The 27,989-nt window shown below is 36.2% G+C and overlaps 1 protein-coding gene across 1 annotated transcript; it reads left to right on the top strand.

Annotated features, from left to right (window-relative positions):
• The first annotated feature begins 69 nt into the window (after window positions 1-69).
• Window positions 70-27,988, top strand: LOC124925314 (callose synthase 3-like). The gene is made up of 43 exons (XM_047465283.1): window positions 70-252; window positions 502-742; window positions 2,067-2,167; window positions 7,872-7,996; window positions 8,085-8,178; window positions 8,294-8,404; window positions 8,506-8,622; window positions 8,724-8,816; window positions 9,431-9,522; window positions 10,528-10,654; window positions 11,317-11,454; window positions 11,542-11,618; window positions 11,708-11,798; window positions 13,158-13,280; window positions 13,657-13,774; window positions 14,505-14,839; window positions 14,970-15,022; window positions 15,105-15,165; window positions 17,322-17,403; window positions 17,476-17,525; window positions 17,602-17,688; window positions 18,017-18,154; window positions 18,243-18,337; window positions 18,423-18,507; window positions 19,481-19,641; window positions 19,821-19,944; window positions 20,041-20,141; window positions 20,230-20,359; window positions 20,494-20,645; window positions 21,335-21,444; window positions 21,549-21,674; window positions 21,841-21,909; window positions 22,024-22,210; window positions 22,284-22,440; window positions 23,649-23,768; window positions 23,844-23,962; window positions 24,042-24,125; window positions 24,753-24,865; window positions 24,953-25,182; window positions 25,272-26,069; window positions 26,164-26,214; window positions 26,742-26,927; window positions 27,579-27,988. Exons 2-43 carry the CDS (start codon window positions 556-558, stop codon window positions 27,819-27,821), a joined length of 5,841 nt encoding a protein of 1,946 aa, XP_047321239.1. The 5' UTR covers window positions 70-252; window positions 502-555; the 3' UTR covers window positions 27,822-27,988.
• The last annotated feature ends 1 nt before the right edge of the window (window position 27,989 follows it).

Consider the following 27,989-nt stretch of genomic DNA (forward strand, 5'->3'; position numbering starts at 1 on the left):
TGTATAGTACTATTTAAATAAAAATATATAAAATTTGGCTCCATACATTAATTGTTCTTTCTCTCTCCTCCCCATTTTGGTGCACAGCTTTTTCTGCAATGGTTGCTAAAAGTTGCTTCATCTTTCTATACTCGTCATCGATCTTCTTTACCGTTTAACTCTCTTTTCTTCTTCTTCTCTCTCTGGTTTAGGGTTTTCAATACACTCAGCCAACCCACGCTTCTAGGAACCCACAGCATTCGCCTGAAACTTGTAAGCTTATAATAATAGACTAAATGTCTATCACAATCTTCACCCTTTGTCATTTTCTACTTCAAAGTTCAAAACTTGTTTCGCATTGAACTGCTTTTTGGTTTGATATATGGTTGTTCCTTAAGATACTTACTCTACTGTCTGCTCGATGTTATTTTCTCTCTTCCATTCTGCTTGTGGATGTGTTTGGTGGGTACAAGGGGACTCCATATTTTCTACTCAATGTTCAGATTTTATTTTGTTTTGCAGGAAAAGTAAAGGAAGAAGGGGGTTTTAATGTTTGAGGAAAACTTTTCTTAAGAAATGTCATCTTCTAGAGGGGTTTCTGATCAGCCGCAGCAGCGGCGGATCCTGCGGACCCAGACAGCAGTAAATCTCGGTGAGTCGACATTTGACAGTGAGGTTGTGCCGTCTTCTCTTGGACAGATTGCTCCGATTCTCCGTGTTGCAAATGAAGTTGAAAGGAACAACCCAAGAGTTGCTTATCTATGTAAGTCAGTCAGAGTGCTTGTATTTGTGTATGTATGTATGAGAGAGTGAAAGAGATTTTTTATTTGTATTTTGTTCATTTTTCATACCCTGAGGAATAGAATTGCATATGAGTGGGGCATATTAGCTTGCATATTACACCCACTATATTTCTTTGACTTGGTCCATCTTGGATAACTGATGAAATGATGTGCTATGCACCCTGTTTGTCTCTCATTAAAAAATATTACGTCTATACCCTATTTTTCCTTCCACTGTCTTATCTTGGTGATTATGCATGATATGAGGTTAATATGACTCTTGAACTAATAAGGAAGATACAGTAGCAGAAGCTTCAAACCAGCTTTTAAATGTCATTCACAAGATGTAGTTATAGAAACTAGAAAGATTCACAAGGGTTAGGGATTTAATCTTTTCAGCTATTTATTTTGTTGAAATGGCATAACCATTAATGATAAATTGAAGTTTTAAAAATGCACATCATCTTTAGTTTCATTTGTTGTTGAACACAGTACTATCAACTTAAAAGTAAATATAACCACGATAAAAATATCGCGAAGCGTGATGATATGAATTTGATACGTGTTTCTTGTTTTTGAGATACCAACAAACCACTTATATAAGGGGATAACTAATAGGATTTTGATGTTCTATATTCTATAGTAATGTTTAAAACGTCTAGAAAATATTTAAGTGATTAACGCAATATCTGCATTTCGATTTGAGCATCCAAATTGCCATTGTAAATTCTCTATGATATTTATTTACCATCGTCTTGAAATCAAGCCATGTCCATCGTCACCTCCATGAGAAGAGAATGAATGTTGAGTTTATAGTTGCCAATGAAGGTGCAAATCTTGGACAAATGAATACTTGAAAAGCTTAAGAGCGAGTACACAGCTATATTGGTAGGCTTTTAATCCAACTTGTTACCTCTAATTTGGTAAAGAATTGGCTCATTTAGGTCAACTAAAAGTTGACCAATAAAATGACTTTGTTGATACCCTTGCAATATCTTCAAATCTATGAGCAAAGGTTGATGCTAATCAGGCTCTCATCAATAGTTAAGTTGGATTCCTTGTAGAATAAGGGTGAAAGTTGACCTGTTGGTGGATTCATTGGCTAAAGTTTTGGTTGGATTCCATGTAGAATAGGTGTAAAGTTAGACCTCTTTTGCTGATTTCATTATCAGAAGTTTTGGTTAGAAATCATGTAAGGAATCCCATTTCTTCCCTTGAACTTGATATGAATGGCCAAATGTTGACGTATATTGCATTCCTTGTTGCTATGACAACATTCTGATATATACTTGATTTTTTTTGTAGGTCGCTTTTACGCTTTTGAGAAAGCTCATCGACTTGACCCCCATTCAAGTGGACGTGGTGTTCGTCAATTTAAAACTGCACTTCTTCAGCGTTTAGAAAAAGTAATCATTGATAGCAATATTTTGTGTGTTTTTTTCTTTTTTGGTAAATTTACATGTAGGGAATTTCCCTCCTAATCAATCAAAGAACTTAAGAAATATAACAGCAAGAAACCAATAAAACAACACAAGATTTGATATCGGAGTTCGACCCAAAAAAGATGGTCTACGTCTCCGTCGAGCTCTGTTACGAACTCGATTCCACTATCACAATTAAACGTTTCAGTTACACCTCGTTCTTCATATATATCAATCACACCTTTTAAATCTCTAACCACCTTGTGTGAATTACTCATATATATATATATAAACAACTTGTTCTAACTAACTTAACAAACTTAACAAACTTAAGCCTTTGACACTTTAGTTAGTTGGGCCTATTTAATTGGGCCTGACCCATCAACTCAATTTCAACAATCTCCACCTTGGGTTGAAGGGTCCTTCTCTTGTTCTAGTGAAATCGAATATGTTCATCACTTCATTGCTCGAAGCCTTCATTGCACTAAATCTCTTGAACTCTAAGCAAATCCAAACAATACCTGAATTTACTTAGAGGTAGTACCTTGGTTCCAACATCAGCAGGGTTATCTTCTGTTCCAACCTTGTTGATTGAAACCACCCCTTTTGCTATCTTCTCTCGAATGAAATGGTGCTTGATATCCACGTGTTTTGTTCTGTCATGGAACACGGGATTCTTGCACAAGTGTAGTGCACTTTGGCTATCTGTGAACACCGTCGCAGGTCCTTCGAACACCTTCAGTTCTTGCAGCAGACCCTGAATCCACATTGCTTCCTTTACAGCTTCAGTTGCTGCGATATATTCGGCTTCTGTTGTTGATAAGGCCACTACTGATTGCAACTGGCTCTTCCAACTGATACAGTTACCGTTCACCAAAAAATAGAAAGCCGAAGTTGATTTCCTTGAGTCTTTATCTCCTGCATAGTCTGAGTCCACGTAACCAATTACACTAACATCTGCTCCACTTCTTTTCTTGTAACATATCCCCACATTAGTAGTCGAGGCTATGTATCTTAGTAACCACTTCATTGCGAGCCAATGTTCACGGCCTGGACTTGCCATAAACCTGCTCAAGACACTAATCGCATGTGCCAAGTCTGGCCTGGTACAGACCATTGAGTACATCACAGACCCAACTGCACTTGAATTCGGAATCTTTTCCATGTAAGTCTGATCTGACCTGGTTTTTGCCGAGTTCACAGACGACATCAGATACTGATTCGTGATCGGCAACTTTGCTGGCTTGGCTCCTCGAATTTCGAACTTGTCAATCACCTTCTCGAGATACCCTTGCTGGCTGAGAGTCATTACACCATTCTTCCTGTCTCTCTTAATCCTTATCCCAAGAATCTTAGCAGCTTTGCCTAAGTCCTTCATATCGAACTCAGAACTTAGAACAATTTTCAACTTCTTCACACTTGAAGCTTCTTTGCTGATTAGTAGCATATCATCTACATATAGCAGAAGATAATCAGCTTCAAGTATATTCTTCCCTCTAAAGTATAAACAAGTATCATAGCTACTCCTCATAAAGCCTTGTTGAGTAATAAACGCATCAAACCGTAAATACCACTGCCTTGGTGATTGTTTGAGTCCATACAACGACTTCCTAAGCAAACACACCATGTTCTTCTCTTGCTGAACTTTGAACCCTTCTGGCTGCTCCATGTAGATGGTTTCCTCTAAATTTCCATGAAGAAACGCAGTCTTAACATCCATCTGTTCTAACTCAAGATCGAACTGAGTTACCAGCGAGAGCATTATCCGAATGGTTTTGTACTTAACAACTGGTGAGAAGATCTCATTATAGTCCACTACTTCCTTTTGAGAGAACCCTTTAGCAACTAATCTTGCTTTGTACTTGACCCCCTCCTGAATCGAAATACCTTCCTTGATCTTATAGATCCACCTGCACTTGATTACAGATTGTTTGACAGGCCTTGGAACAATCTCCCAAGTTGAATTCTTATAAAGTGAATTCATTTCTTCCTTCATAGCTTTCATCCACTTGGATCTATCACTAGAACTTAAAGCCTCTTTGAAATCTTCCAGCTCAGTTTTGTCTAACTCAACTGCTGTCATAAACGCATATGCCAACATATCGGTATAAGCTGAGAACCCATACCTCTGGATGGGTTTTGGTTGCCTCCTTTCCCTGTCCCTTGCGAGTTGATAACTAGCTTCCGACTGAGCTGTAATTTCCTCGTCTTGTGTCACAACAGGTTCAACATCTGTACCAGTAAATTCCTCCTGATTATCAGCAACCATTTCAGTGTTTTGATCTGAAATCAATGGCTCCACCTGACCATGATCCCCTGCATTAATCTCCACTTGACCAGTCCCCTGCTCGCTTTTACCCAAGTCACCTTGATTAGATTGATTCTGAGAGAGACACACAAACTCCTCTTCATTGAATACTACGTCCCTGCTGTTTATGGTTTTAAAACCACCAGACTGTTTTAACCACAGCCTATAACCTTTCACTCCTTGAAGATACCCAAGAAACACACACTTCACACTTCTTGGCTCTAATTTGCCTTCTTTTTGATGAGCGAAGGCTGTACATCCAAATGGTCTAAGATGAGACAAATCTGGAGGTTTACCTGTCCACATTTCTTCAGGAGTTTTGAACTCAATTGCTGTCGACGGACATCGATTCACCAAATATGCTGCTGTCATTACAGCTTCTCCCCAGAAAGACTTGGACAAACCTGCCCCGAAAAGCATGCATCGAGACTTATCTAACAAAGTCCGATTCATTCGCTCAGCAACGCCGTTTTGCTGGGGTGTGGATCGAACTGTTCTATGTCTTTGAACCCCTAGCTCACGACAATGACTATCAAACATTTCGTTGCAAAACTCTAACCCATTATCTGTTCTTAGGATCTTTAATTTTCTACCTGTTAGATTCTCAACCAAAGTCTGCCATGTTTTGAACTTCTCAAAAACATCACTTTTGTGTTTCAGAAGATAAACTCATACTTTACGAGAATAATCATCTACGATTGACAAGAAGTACGAGTTACCTCCATGCGTCGATGTTTTCTCAGGACCCCATAAGTCTGAATGGACATACTCCAACACGCCCTTGGACTTGTGAACCCCGGTCTTAAATTTCTGCCGATGCTGTTTGCCTAACACGCAATGCTCGCAAAAGCTTAGACCCTTGACTCTATCTGAGCCTAATATATTCTTGTCGCTGAGAATCTGCAAACCCTTCTCACTGATGTGACCGAGCCTCCGATGCCATATCGTAGCCTTCTTGTCTTCATCTGAAACTACAAGTGCAGACTGTCTCGACACAGTTTCACCAATCAGCTGATACAAACCTTCTTGCTTGATACCTTGCATCATTAACCTGTTTTCCTTCATTATCTTCATCTTCCCCGACACTATCTGATTTGTGTATCCCAAGTCATCAAGAATCCCGAGAGAGACGAGGTTTCGTGACAGCTGAGGCACGAACCTGACTTGTTTCAGAACTCTTACAACACCATCGAACATTTTTATGCTGACATCTCCAATACCTTCTACTTGACATGCATTGCTATTTCCCATCAGCACCTTGCAACCACTCAGTTTCTGGAAATTAGAGATCCAATCTTTTCTGTACGTCATGTGGAAAGTACAACCGGAATCAAGAACCCAGTCCCTCCTAGTATCTTCCATTGACGCCATTAAGACCTCTCCACTATCATAGCCATCACCATAATTCGCTGATTCTTTAGTCTCCACTTGCTTTTTCTTGTTATCTTTTAGCCAGCTATAGCAGTGGTTTCGAAGATGACCAACCTTTCCACAATGATAGCATTTTCTTGTTTCCGTAGATTCTGATTGTGATGTTTTGCTTTTCTTGTCTTTCGATTTGTTATTGGTGCGAGGTTGCCCTTTGAAGAAGTTTTTTCCTTTGGCCATATAATTCTCACCATTCGAACTCGCTTTCTTTTCTGTTCTTAATTCCAGCTCTCTCGACTTCAATGCCGAAATCACCTCTTCAAGAGTGATACTTGTTCGTCCATATTTGATTGCATTACGGACTTCTTTGTAGGATTCGGGAAGAGAGTTAAGGATGATTATTGCCTGGTTTTCATTGCTCATTGCTTCGTTCTCGCCTGAGTTTGCCAACTCGATATTGAGTTTCAAGAACTCATCAAGATTTTGAGTAAGAGTCTTTTCTTGCATCATCTTGTAACTGAACAGCCTTTCCTTCAAGTAAATCTTGATAATCAAAGATTTGGATTGGAACAGCTCGTCTAGGCGCCTCCACATCGATGCCGGAGTCTTCTCATTGTCTATCAACCGGATTACAGAATCTGAGAGATGGAAAATGATTGTACCAATCGCTGTCTCTGTCATCTCGATCTTTTGATCTTTATTCATCTCTAGTGGCCATGAGACTGGTTCTTCTAGAGTTCGCAGAAGATGCTGCTGTGCCAAGAGAGCCCTGATTTTCCGCTGCCAAATGCGAAAATCTCCATTGCCATCGAATTTGTCAATGTCAGTCTTCATGCTTGAGATGGACTGCCACTGGAATTCCCAAGGTACTGTTTTCTGTGTTGATCTCTTTCTTGTATAATATTGAACCTTGTCCACTTTGTCTCTTTCTGCGCCTGAGCCGGAATCTTCCTTATCCGTATCACTAGCTAGCATTAAAGACCTTTCCAAGATTCCTCAAGATTCTTCAAGATTGATTCTAATCTTGCCCAAACCGAGCTCTGATACCACTGTAGGGAATTTCCCTCCTAATCAATCAAAGAACTTAAGAAATATAACAGCAAGAAACCAATAAAACAACACAAGATTTGATATCGGAGTTCGACCCAAAAAAGATGGTCTACGTCTCCGTCGAGCTCTGTTACGAACTCGATTCCACTATCACAATTAAACGTTTCAGTTACACCTCGTTCTTCATATATATCAATCACACCTTTTAAATCTCTAACCACCTTGTGTGAATTACTCATATATATATATATATAAACAACTTGTTCTAACTAACTTAACAAACTTCACAAACTTAAGCCTTTGACACTTTAGTTAGTTGGGCCTATTTAATTGGGCCTGACCCATCAACTCAATTTCAACATTACATGTATCTGAATCTTATCCTCTGAATTTATTTGTGTATGCTTGTGTGATGGATGCGATGTTTCAATTAATCATTGACAGCTTGCATTCAGATAGATATTTTGAATGATACATTTGAATGGATAAAATAAATGAGAGCTCTGGAATAGTTACCCTTGGATGTTGTTTTCATCATGTATCGAAGTAAGACTTTTGATTTAACCATGCATGGAGAAATACTGGGTGGAAAAAGTATTTACTTGTACAAATTGGCTGTCCTGTTCACTCCATGAATAAGTGCTCTATGCCCACTACCTAGATAAATTATTGACAGGTAAACTCAATAACATGAGATGAATATTTTCATGTATGAGTGGAGTTGTTATCACCATGAATCGCTGCTGCAGATTGAGAAAACTAGTTTTTCTTACTGTTTACGTTTGCATTGGTGATATAAATTTACTCATACCGACTTATTTGATATAAAGCTGCTCTTGAAGTGGTGGAAACTTTTAGAACATCTACAGGATGATCATTCATGAAATCTCCTCTTCTTGCTGTCTTTGGAAACCCATCTTCATCATTGTTAATGAATCTTCTCTTCCTCTTGTATTTCTTCAGGAGAATGATCCAACACTGAAGGGACGAGTAAAGAAAAGTGATGCACGTGAGATGCAGAGCTTTTATCAGCACTACTACAAAAAGTATATCCAAGCTTTACAAAATGCTGCTGACAAGGCAGATCGGTATGGTAAAATGAACTGATATTTTTATTTTATTTTAAATTCAAAATTGTTGTCTCATTTTTGGTGTACTGTATACGTTATGTATTAGTGCACAGCTCACAAAAGCATATCAAACGGCTAATGTTCTTTTTGAGGTTCTGAAGGCTGTCAATCAAACACAGTCTGTGGAAGTTGATCGTGAGGTAAGAATAATTTCTAATTAGTATTATTCCCTAAACTGTTACTAATTTGTACTAGAGTATGCCTCACTTATAACACATTCAATTGTTCATACTGGTGTGTTTTCTTGACATTCAGATATTGGAGGCTCATGATAAAGTTGCAGAGAAGACAGCTATCTATCTCCCTTACAATATTCTCCCTCTTGACCCTGATAGTGCAAGTCAAGCAATCATGAAATACCCAGAGGTCTCTTTCTACTATTAAATGTATAAAGAGTGTTTCTCTGCTGAATATTCCTATGGTCTACATTTGACAGAGATATCATTGTTGATTATTCAAAATTATAGATTCAAGCTTCTCTTCTAGCTCTGCGTAACACTAGGGGCCTTCCATGGCCTAAAGATTATGAGAAGAAAAGAGATGAAGATATCCTGGACTGGCTTCAGGCTATGTTTGGTTTCCAGGTAATTTTTCTTATGTTTGATTTCTCTTGGCATGAAAGAGAGTGGATTCCATGTATGCTTCATGAAATTAAATTTAATGGTGTCCATTTATTGACTTACAGAAAGACAATGTAACAAATCAACGGGAACATCTTATTTTGTTACTTGCAAATGTGCACATTCGCCAATTCCCAAAGCCTGATCAACAACCCAAGGTTTGCATCTTAAATCTTCTCTCCTTATGCTTAGTAGCCTAAATGCTGTGGCGGGAATCAACATATGTTTCTTTTCCAGTATCACACTATCACCAAAATTACTTTCTATCTGGGAGCTACCACTAGCTGTTAATCACATATACTTCCACATGATCTCTAGTCTCTACCATGCAATTGAATACATCAGCACATAAATTTGCTTCATTCTTCATGTTATGATTATGTCAGAAAATAAATGTATTTATTTACCTCTAATTTATTGGTTTTGAGTTCTTTGGATCAAGTTGAAGCTCCACCTTATGCAATCCCGAGTCTTGATGGCTTCTAAGAACAAGTGTATCGACTTGGATGATCTGAACACTTTCATAAGCTATTTTAATTACTTGTTTACCCACCTATCTATATATCTTAGTGAGCTTTGTTTTTGCCAACCTCCTCCAGGCTTCAAAAATGTATGTAAGTTAAAATTTAGATTTTGATCTTTTAATGATGGTTAGTGCAGGTTCCCATGCACCATCTATTACTGACCATATAAGCTGCCCTCCTCATCTCATGTTGGTCAGTGTATATAATGTTAATAACAAGGCTTTGAAAACGTTCTCTTACTTCTACAGCTGGATGACCATGCTATAAATGATGTGATGAAGAAGCTCTTTAAGAATTATAAAAAATGGTGCAAGTACTTAGACCGGAAAAGTAGCCTTTGGTAAGTATTTTGACATTGTCTTTATTGCTTAAGAAATTAAAATTGTTTGCAAAATCTGGCTAATTCCGCCTAAAGGTGTTATGTGAAGTAGAATAATGCTCATAACCATGTGTTAGGTAAGGATTAACATCAGTTAGGGCTTATGGACTTTTGAGAGAATTTTCTTGTAAATGTTTATCCTTGTTAAAAGTATATTCTAGTACATATTTAAAGAAGGTTGTGAATTTGATCCTATTTTCAGTTTCATCCCCTCTTCTAGGAAATCATTTTGACCTTCACTAAAATAATGCAACTTATAAATAATATAATTGTTCCTAAATTGTAGTATTGATTTACATTCTTTTATCTCCTTAGATAGACCTTTTATTTAGTAGTTATCTTTAGGATTTAGGCGACATGTCATATTACCTAATAAAGAGGATATTTCTTATATATCAATCTCTTTTCTCAATAAAATCAACAGAAACTTTTTCTCTTGTTTTTCTTAATGCCATATTGTTAGTAGTTACTTAGAATCTTTAAGAATGTGCACATGATGCTAGATGGTTTGTATTGCACCTTTTGTACTCAGTCCTTACCCTCCTCTTTTGTGAAATCCATTCCTTACCTCTAATACTAATCTTATAAGGCTAATAGAAGATAGTAAAGATATACAAAAAATTGTGACTACACAAGTTACATGGTTTCCAGATGATTAGCCAATGAATATTTTCATGTTTTCTGATATATTTGTATTTTTTTGAAAGGGAGTTTCTGATATGCCTAAACCCCCCAAATATTTGTAAACCCTAAACCTCCACATGTAATCTTGAACGTTTCTCATGTTGTTTCTTTTTAATGAAAAGTTAACCTTAAGAAAATAAATAAGTAATTGTAATGTGTAAAGGTACGTTGAATTGAATAAGAATTGTTATCTTCCTTCTTTGGTAGAGGCACTTCTCAGGAACAAAATTGGCATTTAGAAGCGCATTTATGTTATCGTTGATAGTCTTTTGTGTTGTGCAGGTTACCCACTATACAGCAGGAAGTACAACAACGCAAACTGTTGTACATGGGTCTATATCTTCTCATATGGGGAGAAGCAGCAAATTTAAGATTCATGCCAGAATGCCTTTGTTATATTTATCACCACGTATGCTTCTCAATAACTTTAATCCTAGGTTTTTGTTTTCTCTAGCTGACTATTGATTATTGTTATACATGAGAGATCATGCTTGACAATACTTTGAGGGGCATATTGATTAATTGCCTTTAGTGAGGTGTCTTTTGCATTTGAATTTGATTTTAAACAAGTTAACACTGATTTGATGAGTTCTAGTATGCAGTCCTAACAATTTGTGAATAAATAGAAATGAGAACCATGTAGGACATAGTTGCTTTACGATCTACTACAGGACCAAATATTTTTAACATACATCATTCATTAAGTAAATTATTTTGCTGCACGCCTTCTGCTCACTTGCAATTGAGTCGTAATACGATAATCAGCTTGTTCTTCCCGGGGCTAAATAATTTAGACGATTGCATTTGAGCATGCAGGAATTGCAGGCTACAAGTGTGTTTTTGAATACTTAGCTGACTAAACTATGATAGTTTTAAGCTCCCTATGTTCTGTGTGAGGGTTTCTGTGTTATGATTCTCAGCTTGTCATTCTTGTAAAGCTTGCATTTTGATGGTCATTCTATTCTGTTTTAGTTTGTTATGGTTATTTTAGTGAGTGATATCTCTCAAATTTTAACTGATGTAGTTAATAGCTGCAGAAAAATTGACTATCAATCGCAATCCATGTTGCAGATGGCTTTTGAACTGTATGGAATGCTAGCTGGAAATGTTAGCCCCATGACTGGTGAAAATGTGAAGCCAGCCTGTGGTGGTAAAGAAGAGGCCTTCCTAAATGAAGTTGTTACACCTATTTATAATGTGATTGCTAAGGTATTCCATATTTTGATGTTATTTTCTTTGATGATCATTTATTTCGCATGAGAAAAGAATAACACCTTCCTCATTTCACTCAACAAGGAAGCTGCAAAGAGCAGAAAGGGAACATCGAAGCATTCACAATGGAGAAACTATGATGATTTAAATGAATATTTCTGGTAGTTTATGCTTAGAAGAAATCTTTAATGGTTTTTTCCTTTTTGGTAGTTTTTATTTATTTATGATAACATTATCATCTCTGTGGCAGGTCAGCTGATTGTTTCCGCTTAAGTTGGCCCATGCGGAGAGAAGCTGATTTCTTTATTTTTCCTCTGGACCAGCGTCGGTCTGAAAACGAGGTAATTCACTATATTTGATGTCTCAAATTACCCTTATTTTCTTTATAACTTGACTTTAAGGCGTGCATTGTTTCTCCAGTATAGTAAGCTGTAGGATACATATATAAACTTACTTGCACGGGGACACATAAATGCACATATATAAAATATTTTGGAGTGGATCAACCCCATTTGGAAACACTTTGTTTTTCATTTTTTTTGTATATGGATCTAAATCTAGATGAGAAGCAACCCATAAATATATGAATTTGTCTCTACAAAGTTAAGTTTTCAAAAGCTTTGTATCTGGATCCAGATACAAACACAAAAATGAAAAGTGTTTCAAAGTGGATTATCATATTTTGTTGTTTATTATTCTTGCTTTTCTTTTGAGCTTTATTATCTTTCCCAAAGAGAGTATGCACCATGCTCATTTCTTAATTTTCATGCATATCCAATGCGATCCTTTCCTTATACTAAGGGTTTGAGATTTTAGCGATCATCGTTACAGAAAAGGGTTCCCGGAACCCCCGAAGCATCCACCTGAGTCTAGAGGACGCAAGATTATTGGCCAGGTGGTCTGAATGAATCTAAGGCTTTATGCTCCACGCGTTTGTTTCTATTCGAAAAAGGGGATTTGTACGGGTTGGGAAATTTTTGATCTTATTGGCATTTAGCCTTCTAAGAAGGGTGTGGAGATTTTAGATGAAATTTGTACCTTTTTAGTGGTAAAGGCCAAAATCTTAATTTAATAAATGAGAAGTTAGTGGCGCTTACCAATTGAAAGAAAGCAAAAATGAAAAGATACCAATAAACTGAGTATCACAAAAGAACAAAAAGTTGCTATATTGTAAAGAAAGACAATCTAAACCAGTATATAAAAATCTCCAATCAACATTAGGATTGTGTAGGGAAATGAGTCGTTAGTAAGTATCCATACTCCATTTCTAGTTAGCGTGATTGCTTGGGCTCTTTTCCCTACTTAAACTTATATGGTTGCAGCTGATCACTAAAGCTTTCCATATATGCTTGTGGTTCTTCCTGTTCTTCCAAACACTATGACATTTCTTTTCTCTAAATTTCATTGAGAAGTGCACCAAATGAGCACTGGAGAATGCTTGAGAAGAGACTGATGCTTTCAACTTGCACACTGACTGACCTAGTCTTTAATTTTGCTTCACATTGGTATCTTGTGAGCATCATATTTTCTTGTAGTACCTCATATGGAATGTCTATTCCCATCTTTATTCACCTTGCTTTCCTTTTGGTGGTTTGTTGTGGATATTGTTTTCAATGGTGTACCCATAGGAATTTGTGATAATGTAACAACTGTAGTTTGTATGGACTAAATAGAACTTGAGTCATTGTTATGCTATTCAGGATAACAAGCCATCTGGCCAGGACCGTCGGGTGGGGAAAGTTAACTTTGTGGAGATACGATCGTACTGCCACATTTTTAGAAGCTTTGACAGAATGTGGAGTTTTTTCATACTGGCATTACAGGTAATTATGTCTTTAAGTTATTTGAGGGTATCTGGTGCATTTGGCATTTGTATGAATATCAGTGTTCTAAATGGCGGCCGCCTAGGCGGTAGGCGGTCCTACACCGCCCCACTAATTAATTAATTTATAATATATATATTTAATATTTGAAGCAAGAAGTTGATAAAACTAAGTTATCTCTAAAAATACATGAAAAAGAGTGGTTGAAAATTTATTTATACTTATATAGTGAAAATATTTTAACCGCTTAGGGACCGCCTAGGCACCCGAGGCAGTAGGCGGTCACTTACCGCCTCGTGACCGCCACCATTTAGAACATTGATGAATATGTATGTAATGCTCCAAGTCAGAACTTATCTTATTCTCTTTCATGAAGGCTATGATAATAGTTGCATGGAATGGTACGGGAGAACCAAGTGCAATCCTTACATCTGAAGTATTCATGAAAGTGCTGAGTGTCTTCATTACTGCTGCTATATTGAAGCTTGGACAAGGTAGCATAACATTACTAACTCTGCTACACATTTTTGAATGTTGTTCTTAATTAATTTTTTTAGTTCTGTTTCAATTTAATGTCATGTTCTGCATCCTGGGTACATCATTTGTATAGTGGATGCAATAATGTTGCTCTTAGAAATTTGGGATATTTTTTATGTCAATTATTGCTTTTTTTGTGTGCTATGAACATGAGGTAGAGTAGAAAAATTAAGCGGCAAAGTACTCTGCAATGGTATACCCATTACATTAAACGGGTCAGTCAATAGTTAATCAACTCTTTTGTATTCTGTGTTTCCTTTCATGCAATCCTTGAACGCACATTGTGTTCCGTTTTTTTACCTTAATTAAAATAAAATAAAATAATTGATCAACTTTTTGGGTCATCAATCTCTACTTTTTATATGCATCATATTTTTCACAGCTTGTTCAACTTGTTTAATTTTCCCAAAAAAAAACTTCCTTGTTTAATGCTTAACCAATAATCATTTATAACTTTGATGTCTACTAATATTAGCCATGTTAACAATTACTGAAGTGTAATTTGTGGTTATAGGTTCTCATAGAAACTTGATTTGATGGATTTAAGATGCTCATGCTTCTCATAACTGAAGTTTGTCATAGTGTTTTTTTCTTTCATGTCCCAATATGAAAGGTCTTACTAATCCTATTCAGACTACATCCTTTTTACAAATTTCTTAACACTTCATTACATTGTGATTTGTACAGCTGTTCTTGATGTCATTCTCAGTTGGAAAGCTAGGCAAAGCATGTCTTTTTCTGTTAAGCTCCGGTATATTTTGAAGGTTGTGTCAGCAGCTGTTTGGGTTGTTGTTTTGCCAATAGCCTATGCATATTCTTGGGAGAATCCTCCAGGATTTGCTCAAACCATAAAAAGTTGGTTAGGCAGTAATGCAAAGGCCCCTTCATTGTTTATTTTGGCTATTGTTATCTACTTGTCCCCAAATATGTTGGCTGCAGTATTTTTCCTGTTCCCTTTTATTCGTCGATTCTTGGAGAGATCACATTTTAGGGTAGTGATGCTAATGATGTGGTGGTCTCAGGTAAATCCATTTATTACTATTTTATCTAATTATTTGCAATGTAATGAACACGAGCTTAAAGTCTTCAATTAAAATAATTCTCAAACTATGCTATAATATTGGCCTGAATGTGAATTGTTATATCATGCAGCCTCGGCTTTATGTTGGCAGGGGAATGCATGAAAGCGCTTATTCACTTTTCAAGTAAGATTTGGAGCAATCATATATTGTTTAAATGTGTTATACTAGTAATATTTTAATTATGATTCTTTTATTGAACTTTCAGGTATACAATGTTTTGGGTTCTTCTTATAATTACAAAATTGGCGTTCAGTTACTATATAGAGGTCTCTTCTATTTTATATTTTCTGAATGTATAACACTGCATATACTTTTTGTTAATTGATTAGAATTGTCTGTGGTAATTGGTACAGGATAGTCTAAATACAGAAAAAGGTATTTACAGAAAAGGAAGTGATAAATACAATAAATAAATCAGTTTTAATTTGATTGACATGATAAAAAAATCTTCAAACAAATAGCAAATCAATTATTGAGTTTGACTTTAGAGAGATTATTGCCACTCACCCTCAAGTTTTTTTGAAGGGGTCAACTTTTCATTAAAAAAAGAATGTGAATAACGTTCAAGATTACATGTGGGGACAAGAAAAAGTTAGATGCCAATAAGATAAAAATGTTTCCATCCAGTGTACGTACCTCTTTTTTTATTGACACAAACATATGTACATGAAACCTTTTAATCTTCCAGAGCAGTAGCTCTTCCCTTTGAATGTTCTTCTATTCATTTCCTTCCAAATTGTCCACCACATGATGAGGGGAATTGATCTCCCGATCCCGGAATCTCTGACATTTCATTGATCCCAAAAATCTGAAACTTTATACATCACGACCCAATGTAAATTAAGTATATTCTGTAGGAGAGTCCACATGCCCCTAGGCAAGCTGCAATGAAGGAGGATGTGTTTGATGGTCTCTTCGCTCTTCATACAAAGACAACACCTACTAGGCAAGCTGCAATGAAGGAGGATATGTTCGATGTTCTCTTCGCTCTTCATACAAAGACAACACCTACTAGCCAAGTGCAATCCTTTTCTTTTAAGCCTCATGGTAGTCAAAAAATGCCTTTGTGAATTGCTTCCGGGTCATAGAAGGAAATCCTAGCTTTCCACACTTCCGACAGTGAGCCGTGGTGCCACCACTTGAAATGTTGAGTGGTAAATGACACTAGTATTGAAATCAGGGGAACCATCGAGATTGAAAATGTTGTTAATATCAGGATGAATCGAGACTTGAGAGAAAACCTCCACAAGACTGGCAAATCTACCCTCCTCATGAGAGAGGTTTCTGAGGAAAGTAAACTTCCAGTCAGTGGTGCCTTAGATGTTTCTATAACAATCTGCCACTTTAGCATCCTTCTTATTGGATATGTCAAAAAGGTCTCGAAAGGAGTTAGCCATATTCCTGCCGGGGTGCCATGGGTCTTTCCAAAAGTCAATTTTCTTGCCATTGCCCTTAAGTTGGGTTGTACATGTTGTATAACCCAACTTGTTGTTTATCCCTCAAACGTAGGTCGCGGAAGCACCTTTGTGAGTATGTAAGTTATTTAGTGTTTATATGGCTTGTATGTGATATACTGGGAATTATACTTCTCATTATATCACATGTTGGGTTATACATGTATAACCCAACTTGTTTATCCCTCAAACGTAGGTCGCGGAAGCACCTTTGTGAGTATGTCAGTTATTTAGTGTTTAGATGGGATGTATGTGATATAGTGAGAATTATACTTCTCATTCACATGTTGGTTTATACATGTTGTATAACACAACTTGTTAATTATCCCTCAAACGTAGGTCGCGGAAGCACCTTTGTGAGTATGTCAGTTAGGTAGTTTCAGATTAGGACAGTTACTAGCAGAATAACTGAGAGCTTAGATGAGTAGAGAATAAGAACAATTACAGGACCTGCAAATCGATATAAGAGATTAGAATGGAATAGGAGAGATTAGAGTAAGAGTAGAGAGAATATGAATTAATCTGAAGAGTTTACAAATGATGATCAGTAGTCTTTTTGATTCCTGCTCAGCTGGTATTTAAGGGACTCCTTCTGTCAACTGTTTCTGCCCATTAGAACATGCCAACTTCGTTAACAATCCGTCGACTTATTAAGGAGGGTTAGAAAACCTAACCCTAAAATGCTCTCATATCAGTATGTCAGTTAATTAATGAATCAACAAATTTTCAATCAATTAGCAAATCAATTATTCATGAATAGTTGATTTGGTACGTTAACCTTCCATTCACTGAATTGTGAGACTGGAGAGATTATTTCCACAGTTCTCTTTGGATTTTCTTATTGATATGAGCTTCTTAAGATTATACTCTTTTATTCTTTTTATGCATATTATGAGACACTTGGTGTAATAATTTTTCTTTATGTACTGGATATGCCATCTAACATATATATATGCTCTGTAATGCAGATAAGACTGCTAGTGAATCCAACAAAGGCGATTATGAGTGTTCACATTAATAACTATCAGTGGCATGAATTTTTTCCCCGTGGTAACAAATCAAGCAGATAAATGAACACTCTTTTTCCCACCGCCTTGTCTTATAGCTTTTTATTCTTTGCAGCACCTAACAATATCGGTGTGGTTGTTGCACTCTGGTCTCCAATTATTCTTGTATGTTTTAGCATCTTATGCAGTCTTCTCCTTCCCATTTTCTCTTGCTTCACACGCTGGTATGTTCGTCTTCTAGGTTTATTTCATGGATATCCAAATCTGGTATGCAATATTCTCTACACTGTTTGGTGGAATATATGGTGCATTCCGTCGCCTTGGTGAGGTTAGTCCGACTTACTTTCTTCTTCCGTTGGATATGGACTCCCATTACTCCCATTACTGCTATTTATGTTTCTTTTGGTATGAAGTATTTGAAGCTGATAAAGTTCAATAACAGAACATTATGTAACCAAACAACAAAATGATCCCCAAAACCAAGTCAACCAAGTTCCCAAAATGAATCTATTGTATGAAAAACTGTTCATTGTGATAAGATGATCTATTTCAAAAGACCAGCTGTACTAGGAATCAGATACTAGACTGAAATTGTATATTTTGTTCATTAATCTCATTTAGTTTAGTACATTTTTTGTTTATTTTCCTTTTATCAGATTCGGACTTTAGGAATGCTTAGATCCAGGTTTGATTCTCTGCCTGATGCTTTCAATGATCGTCTGATACCAGTAGATAGAGGTGAACAAATAAAAAGAAAAGGGCTGAAGGCCACGTTATCTCGAAAGTCTGCCGAGGTTAAAAGCAATTTGATTACATCACTGATCCTTTAATTTAATACCTTCAAGGAAATATTTAATTTTCTTTTCTTTTCTGATTTTCCAGATCCCACCTATCAATGAAAAGGAAGCAGCAAGGTTTGCACAATTGTGGAATAAATTTATAGCAAGCTTTCGGGAGGAGGATCTTATAAGTAATCGGTAATTATTTTGTCTTTCCAACGATGTTGTCTCCATTCAATTGTTTTCTGACCACATCTTTACCTAAAATTGATTGCACTTTCAGGGAAATGGACCTGTTACTCGTCCCGTACTGGGCTGACCGTGATTTGGTGCTAACACAATGGCCTCCATTTTTGCTTGCTAGTAAGGTGTGGTTCATTCCACTGTTTCCATTAGTTTTATAGCATGATTATGGTCCACATATTCTGTTGAAATGACTAGTCCGATTCTAGACAAATTAATGAATATCAAGCCTTGGTCCAAGAATACTGGAGTCATTAGTTTTATAGAATGATTATGGTCCACATATTCTCTTGGAATGGCTAGTCTGATTCTAGACGAATTAATGTATATCAAGTCTTGGTCCTAGAATACTGGAGATGTGATTTGGAAAGAGGTTAATTGAAACAAAATGTACCAAGAATTACCAGCAAAGAGGCATAATTGATCACTAAATATAATTGTTTAGGAAACAGAATGCCATTTGTTCTTTGCCTGGTAACAAGTTAATAGTCTTATAATCTTTATGAAATTTGTCCAATAGATCCCTTAGGTTTGGTAACATTGGAATTGTGAGATTTAATTCCAATTCCTATGCTTGTTAGACGATTAGAATTGTAATTGTAATTCCAATGGAATTCAAATCAATGTGATTTGATTTTGGAATACTATAAGTTTACCAAACATAGAATTGAATTGTAAGTCAGTTCCAATTTCTCTCTTCTAAACATGCCCTAAAAGATTTACATTATTGTTGGAGTAACACGGTTGCCCAAGAGAGGAGAAAATGAAGAATTAAATAGTTGCCTATCCAATTAATTAACTTATGAACCTACATTTGTTTTAGGTGAAAATCTGATAAAGAGACTGCTCCATATCTAGAAATGTTCCTTTTCAAAAAAAATCAAAATACAAAGAAATCTTTCCTTGATCAATATTTCTGAATTCTCATGCATGAGTGTATCTTAGTCAACGAATATAGCCTGTATTCAATTTTTACCCTTTGTAGACAGCTTAAAAATCTCTTACACACTCTCCACTCTGCTTTTGCTTCTGAATCTTGCATTATATCTGTTGTATTTGGAATGTCTGAAATGTTGATCAACTTCTATGATTTGCCAGATACCAATTGCACTGGACATGGCTAAGGACAGTAATGGAAAGGATAGGGAGCTTATGAGGAGGCTTGAAACTGATAAGTATATGTTGAGTGCTGTATGTGAGTGCTATGCTACCATCAGAAACATCATTATGTTTTTGGTTTGTGGTGGAAGCGAACAGCTGTAAGTTTCCTTTTATTATTAACTCAAGAAGACGTGCGATATTTCTATGATTCAATTCGTGATATCTATTTCTGGGCAAGCTTTGATAGCATCTGGCAGTAAAACCTTTTTCTGCTTTATATATAACTGACCCGAGTCTAATATTTCTCCCTCCACTTTTATTTGAATTGCCTCTTCAGGATTATTAAACATATATTTACCCAATTTGACAATCATATTAAAGCAAATGATCTACTAAGGGAATATAATATGAATGCACTGCCTGTTCTATATGACCACTTTGTCAAGCTCATCAAGTACTTGGTAATTCTCTTCCTAGCATATTTAATTATTTTATTTTAAGTTCATTCTTATGAATTTCTATTGAAGTAGTTGGATTGTTGCTGTTCTATTCTCTAGTTAGAGAATAACCCAGACCATAAGGATAAAATTGTCATTCTTTTCCAAGACATGCTTGAGGTTGTGACAAAAGATATAATGATGGAGGATCAAATATACAGGTCAAGCAGTTTGCTATCACAAACCTATCTTTTTATTTGTTATCCATCCCCAATAGTATGTAATCGACTCTAGTTCTTTTGGTAACAGTTCTGTGGATTCTATCCATGGTGGACTTGGGCACAAGGGGATGGATCCTATTGATAAACATCATGATTTATTTGCGGCAGAGGGAGCAATTAAATTTCCGGTTCAAGAGACAGAAGCCTGGAAAGAGAAGGTTTGTTCCAAGGCTAAAGTTTTTGTGATTTCACCAATCCAACCTCCATTTCCCCAAGGAGAAAGAAACAATGCAGAAGTGGGGAATATGCATGAAAGCTACTTTAACTATCATTTTTGCACATTGTTTTCCAGATCAAACGTTTGGATCTCTTACTCACAGTGAAAGAATCAGCAATGGATGTACCATCAAACCTTGAAGCTAAAAGGCGCATTGCCTTCTTCTCCAACTCTTTGTTCATGGACATGCCTTTGGCACCCAAAGTCCGCAATATGCTTTCTTTCTCGTAGGTTTTCCATGTTCCTTAGTTGTTGACCTTGAGTTTTCCTTGCATTCATCCTGAATAATGAATTGATTATTAGTTGATCACTGTGCCGACTTCCTCATGTATGTGAAATACCATTATCTTACTCCTTGTACTAAGACAGTGTAGAGACATTTGTGCCAATGCTTTCTTTAACTGATGTATACTTCTTCAAAATCTAATTATCCATGCACCACTGCCAGCTTCATTTTTCAGATGGTTTAAATGCATAATGCTTAATTTTCTTTAGAAAATGTTTACAAAATTAAGAGCTTATGTATATAAGAATTTATCTTGAAGATTTTCATTTCTTTCACATAGTAAACTAATGGCTATACACCCTAATCTCTTAAATCTTATAGATGACAACTTCGTACTCTTAATAGTAATCAACCATCTCTGATACCTATTATGTCTGAATCTCTACAATACAGCTCATTACACATTGTTTTGAGGTTTTCATCGACATGTTTTTCTTTTACTATTTACATCTAACTTATCAACAGTAAATATCATGACTAGAATAACTCTATGGATGTGACTGATATTGGAGGTAATAATCATTAGGACTTTATTGTGTTTTTTATGCCTGTCAGCTAAATAAATACTGCCAACTGCAATGCAAAATTTGGCTTTTCATATTAACATGCCTTTTGTACTGCACTATGTAGTGTTTTGACTCCATACTACACGGAAGATGTGCTTTTCTCACTAAAGGAATTGGAAGTTCCTAACGAAGATGGAGTGTCCATTGTTTTTTATTTGCAGAAAATATTTCCAGGTTTGTCTTCCATGATTGTAAACCTTTTCTTTTTTCCTGTCTCTAGCATCTTGAAATTTTTTTATCTTTTTTTCCCTTTGTCATCCATCCAATATACTATTTAGATGAATGGAACAACTTCCTTGAGAGAATGAAGTGCATCAATGAAGAAGAACTACGAGGATCTGATGAATTGGAAGAACAATTACGTCTTTGGGCATCATACAAAGGCCAGACTTTGACCAGAACTGGTAAGTTATTGTTTTTTACATGCACATCTATGCATGTGTGCCTTTTTACATTTCTTGTTTTGGCATATACACACCATTTGGGTGGATCATGGTATTTTAACATACTAACATTAAATCTCGTAATTAGTTTGTTTTTGCTTACATTCTATTTACCTTTTATTTGCAGTGAGGGGTATGATGTATTATCGGAAAGCCTTGGAACTTCAGGCCTTTCTAGATACAGCTAAGGATGATGGTATTTACTCCTCACATTCACTGGAAGATCTGCTTCTGTAATCTGTTCTCTTAAATGTTGTGTTTGTACTAGAACATGACTTGGGTTCTCTTCTTTGATGATTGCTTCTGATAGAATTAATGGAGGGATATAAAGCTATCGAATCAAATGAGGATCAAATGAAAGGTGAAAGATCCCTGTGGACTCAATGTCAAGCTCTAGCGGATATGAAGTTTACCTATGTGGTCTCTTGTCAGCAATATGGGATTGACAAGCGAGCTGGGCATGCTCGTGCACATGATATTTTAAAGCTTATGATAACGTACTATTTGTTGTTACAATGCTGCACTGATGCTTGTTAAGGGCCACAATGTTAAGAATATTTCTTTTTTCAGGTACCCATCCCTCCGTGTAGCTTACATAGATGAAGTGGAAGAACCCAGTACAGACAAGTCTAAGAAGGTAAACCCGAAGACATATTATTCTGCACTAGTCAAAGCTACTTTGCCCAAGTCCAGCAATTCGTCAGAGCCAGTACAATATCTGGATCAGGTAACAATACTTCATCGGGCAGATTTTGTTTTAGCTTTAGCTAGAGAATATTGTTGATTCAGATTTTGAAATAGCTTTCTGTAAGTACCATCTCCGCTAGAATAACCGGAATTATTTAGTGGTAGAGTTAGTGCTGGTAGTAATGGGGTTTGGTTAATTTCTACTGGTAACCACCTATGTCTTTATTTCCTTGTGTAAATAATGTACATGAATTGTAACACTTATTCTCATATCCATATCTTTTCCAAAAAACTTATTCTCATATCATTGTACTGGAAAATTCAGTGAATATTGTCCCTACTCATCTCTCCTAACTCACACATTAACCATTTTGTTTGCCCCAAAAATCACTTTCCAATGCTGTATTTGGAACCTCTTTATATATATTCATTAATGCTTTATTACCAAGATGCCATCTCCAAAAAGTTGAAAACTGCTGCTACATATTTCTATTGTAAATGTACAATATAAGTCAAAGTGGACGTGCTATTATCCAAAAGCAAACTAAATTAAAAACATGAGAAGTCAAGGTAACCGAGTCAAATGGGAGTTTTTCAGGTCCTTTATTGTGTTCTTATTCCAACAATCTCTTTTGACAAGGCCTTGCCCCTTACTTTTTAACTAAATCATATTTTCTACCTTTTTATCTGATAAAATATTTGCTTTGCTGTTGGTTCTATTCTTGGTAGCAGCAATGGTTGATTTACATTAAAAAAGATTATTTGTGTTGCGGCTGTCTATGTGGCTGATTCATCTGTCTATGGAAATTTCATTAACTAACTGATTAGCCACTTTTTATATCATTTTAAAGGCAATATTTCTACCTTTACAGAATGATTGTACTTGTCCATCTTACTCACTGTTTGCAAGGTAAATCTTAGGAAATTCTCCTCAAGTACAGAACTAAAATCTTTTGTTCTGGAATGACTAGGATTCATTATGATCAATTAACCTTGAATTTATACATGTGTATGTGTTATAGATTAAGTTGTTAACAGAACCTTGCTTCTATGGTATATCTGGGCACTGGAACATTTTCTGGCAGAAGCAATTTTCATGAACCCCTCCCCCCCCCCCACCCCCCACCCAATAAATTCAAAATTACACAATAAGCCAAACCTTCTATTTGGGCACTTGAGGACACTTTAAGACCCTGATTTTCCAAATCTGGTATGTTCTTTAACTTATTATGTGGTCTCTAAATGCAGGATATTTATCGCATAAAACTTCCTGGACCTGCTATATTGGGTGAAGGTAAGCCTGAAAATCAGAATCATGCCATTATCTTTACTCGGGGAGAAGCACTTCAAACAATAGATATGAATCAGGTAAAGTGATTTTTTTCTCTTGGTACTCTTCTTAATGTTTTATCTTTTATGAACCTTGGGATCTTGTTTTGCCAGGAAAACTATATGGAAGAAGCCTTCAAGATGAGGAACTTGCTTCAAGAATTACTCAAAAAGCATGATGGTGTGAGGCATCCTACCATCCTTGGACTTAGGGAACACATATTTACTGGAAGGTTTGTGATCCGGTTCTATAAGCCCATTCAAAAGAGAATAAAAAATTTCCACTAACTTATTTCTTGCTACTCTGTGCAGTGTTTCTTCTCTTGCATGGTTTATGTCAAATCAAGAAACAAGTTTTGTGACTATCGGTCAAAGATTGTTGGCAGACCCTCTAAAGTATTCTCTCTGCTGTCTGATCAGATTATACAGTTGACCTTTTACCTTTTGATATTCATTTCTTCCTTATTATGTCATTTACTGTAAAATCTCACTTTTTTATGGCAAGCATCTTCTAAGTAGGATTTTACTCTTTCTTTTTTTAAAGAAAATGATTAATGATTCCTGTAGAGGTAATTGAAGAGTGCTTTTGGCTCAGGAAGATGTATTCAAATCCAGAAATGGGTGATACAACCCTTTATGGACTTGGTTTTTGCCATTTTTCTAGCCATGTAAAGGATGCGAATAACTATGGGAAGATTTCAAATGTTTGATTTTCATCAACACATATTTGGCACGTTATATGGAGCTAGTAACAAACTAGTTAGCATCTGGATTTGATTACATATTTTTTTAAAACCTTATATGATCTCACATATATGCTCTGCAGAGTCTTTATTCTTATGTTTATGCTGGATGATTTTCTACACAGTAATTTGGACAGTGAACTGTAGCTCTTTTTGTATGTCATATATGTCATTCAATATGCTCCCCTTTGAAACCTGTGATTCTTTCATGTGTATTTTTATAATGATTCTGGATACCTTACTATATCCTAAACTTTAACCATTTATTCTTGTCATTCAGGGTTCGGTTTCACTATGGTCATCCCGATGTATTTGATAGGCTCTTTCATCTTACACGAGGTGGTGTAAGCAAAGCATCAAAAACCATCAATCTGAGTGAAGATATATTTGCTGGTACATTATTGATCATTTCTATTCAATCTGAGTGAATAACTATTATATTTGCTCACTATATCTATTATGATGATATTGCACATACAGGCTTCAATTCCACACTTCGTGAAGGAAATGTGACCCATCATGAGTATATACAAGTAGGAAAAGGAAGGGATGTGGGTCTTAATCAGATTTCTCAGTTTGAGGCCAAAATTGCAAATGGTAATGGGGAACAAACACTGAGTCGGGATATATACAGGCTTGGGCATCGGTTTGACTTCTTCCGTATGTTGTCATGTTATTTTACCACCGTGGGTTCGTACATCAGTACTTTGGTATGGCATAACTTATAGTTTTATTTTTCTTGTTTGCTTGTCTAATTTTACTAGAGGATTCTGACGTTGTCTCTGATATTTTATGGCAGATTACTGTGCTGACTGTGTATGTATTTCTTTATGGCCGTCTTTACCTTGTCCTTAGCGGACTTGAAAAGGCACTAAGCGATCAACCAGGAATTCAAGATAACAAGCCCCTCCAAGTTGCTCTTGCTTCTCAATCATTTGTTCAGATAGGATTCTTGATGGCATTACCAATGTTGATGGAAATTGGCCTAGAAAGGGGTTTCCGAACTGCATTAAGTGAATTTGTGTTGATGCAGTTACAATTAGCACCAGTATTTTTCACTTTTTCACTAGGAACAAAGACACACTATTACGGAAGGACTTTACTTCATGGAGATGCTAAATACAGGCCTACGGGTCGTGGGTTTGTTGTGTTCCATGCCAAATTTGCGGAGAACTACCGACTCTACTCCCGCAGCCACTTTGTCAAGGGACTTGAGTTAATGATTCTGCTTATCGTTTATCAAATTTTTGGCCAATCCTATAGGAGTGCATTAGCCTATGTATTTATCACAATATCAATGTGGTTCATGGTTGGCACCTGGCTTTTTGCTCCATTTCTTTTCAATCCGTCGGGTTTTGAATGGCAAAAGATTGTGGACGATTGGTCGGATTGGAATAAATGGATTGACAATCGCGGTGGTATTGGTGTGCCACCTGAAAAAAGTTGGGAATCGTGGTGGGAACAGGAACAAGCACATCTTCGCCATTCTGGAAAGCGTGGTATTGCTGCTGAAATATTGCTGTCCTTAAGGTTCTTCATTTATCAGTATGGACTTGTTTATCACTTGACCTTCACAAAGAATACTAAAAGTTTTTGGGTAGGCAACTTGGACAAGACTCGTTCCTATTTCTCTCTCTCTCCATTTCTTATCAAAATTATTTCTAATGTTTTCATGTGTTTTTGTAATCCAGGTATATGGTGTATCATGGCTAGTCATTTTTCTAATGTTGTTTGTTATGAAGGTATAAATTGACTGACCTTTTGCAATACATAAATTACATGATCATTTATGTGTTTAGAATGGTGTACTTTGATATCTGATTTTTATTATTTTATTTTATGGTTTTGACGTATTTTCTTCAAGTGGTTAATAGTTAGGAGTGTTAGCTAAGTTTTCTGTGGAGTGAATTCTCATAACTTCCTAATTATATTAGGATTCCTCAGAAAATGAATTGCTGTAAGGGGATTCTTGAATTAAGTACACTAAACTAGATTATTAGGCCCGATTGGGAAACACTTATATTATTTTTGGGTCAAAAAGGTTTTGAAAATACATTTAGGTCAGTGCCTCGATATATTTTTCTGATCCAGATTCAGAAACCAGAAACAAGTGTTTCCAAATAGGGATGCTAATGTCCACCTATCAAAGATTTGATTCCTCTACCCGTGAATGTTTTTTGTAGGCTTCATTTTGTCCAGAACTATTAAATCCGACCTGCTCATGTCCATTTGCAACTATTATGGTCTTATCCTCTCTAATTTTTCTCAGGCTGTCTCTGTTGGGCGCAAAAAGTTCAGTGCAAATTTTCAGCTAATATTCCGATTGATTAAGGGATTGATCTTCCTCACATTTATCTCCATCCTTGTTACATTGATTGTGCTGCCCCACATGACATTTCAAGACATTGTGGTGTGCATTATTTCCTTCATGCCGACTGGATGGGGTTTGCTTTTGGTAAGTATGCAATTTCCTCTCAAGATCAGTTTCAACAGTAGTTTATTGGCAATATACGAACAAGTATTTTAGTGCATCTTTATAAGAATCCATTTACCCTAAAGATTTCAATTCAAAAATGTAGATTTCTTATACAGAATCCAAATATAAACTTCTCAAATGTGATGTCCTAGGTTGCCTAATTTCAAACATAGATGGTTTGGATTGGGTTGGGTTGGGTTGGGTTAGGTTATATCCCCTTAACTAAAGGAGAGAAAGATGTATTATAAGTATTTTATAATTAGTAGATAACTATTATTAGTAGTTAGGATAATTATGTTATACTTTTCTATTACCTTCTTTGTGTTTTTTTTCCATTAGGATTAGATTTTAGTTTTATAAATAGGGTCATAGTCCCTTGAGATATTATCATTGATTAAAATGTATCCAAGTCTCATATCTCAACATTTTTCGAGTCTCCCCTTTCTCAATTAAATGCTACAAACCTAATTTAGGATTATTATCAACTTTTTTTTTTTTATTTGTTAGGAAGCTAGTTTGACCGCCAGTTACTTTGGGTGTTCTTAGTGGGAACCAAATTAATAAACCGAAGTTTCTTCCTTTGGAGCTCCCAAGAAATATAAATATTTTGTTTGTTGATATTTATTGCAGATTGCACAAGCTTGCAAGCCTCTTGTACAAAAGGCGGGCTTCTGGGGTTCAGTGAGAACACTAGCTCGTGGGTATGAGATTGTGATGGGTTTGTTCCTTTTCACTCCAGTGGCTTTCTTGGCTTGGTTCCCATTCGTTTCAGAATTTCAAACTCGTATGCTTTTCAACCAAGCTTTCAGCCGAGGGCTACAGATTTCACGTATTCTTGGTGGGCACAGGAAGGACCGAGCACGCAAAGACTAACTGACTGGTTGAATGATTGTCTTAAGCTCTGCTTCTATAAAGTGTAATTTATTATGCAGCAGCAATTTTTGTGTGTGTAATTACGGATCCTTTCCTTTCTGATGATTGTTTGTTTAAGCACGTATAAAGATTCTAATATTTAATTGTATCCTTATGATATAGTACTTT

The sequence above is a fragment of the Impatiens glandulifera genome, chromosome 2 (assembly GCF_907164915.1).
Source record: "Impatiens glandulifera chromosome 2, dImpGla2.1, whole genome shotgun sequence".
NCBI classification, from domain to species: Eukaryota; Viridiplantae; Streptophyta; class Magnoliopsida; order Ericales; family Balsaminaceae; genus Impatiens; species Impatiens glandulifera.

Coding starts and splice junctions, on each gene's coding strand:
- LOC124925314 (XM_047465283.1), top strand. CDS start 556: ATGTCATCTTCTAGAGGGGTTTCTGATCAGCCGCAGCAGCGGCGGATC. Junction 15,023..15,104: donor AGCGCTTATTCACTTTTCAA/GTAAGATTTGGA, acceptor TTGAACTTTCAG/GTATACAATGTTTTGGGTTC. Junction 18,508..19,480: donor CATTTTTGCTTGCTAGTAAG/GTGTGGTTCATT, acceptor ATGATTTGCCAG/ATACCAATTGCACTGGACAT.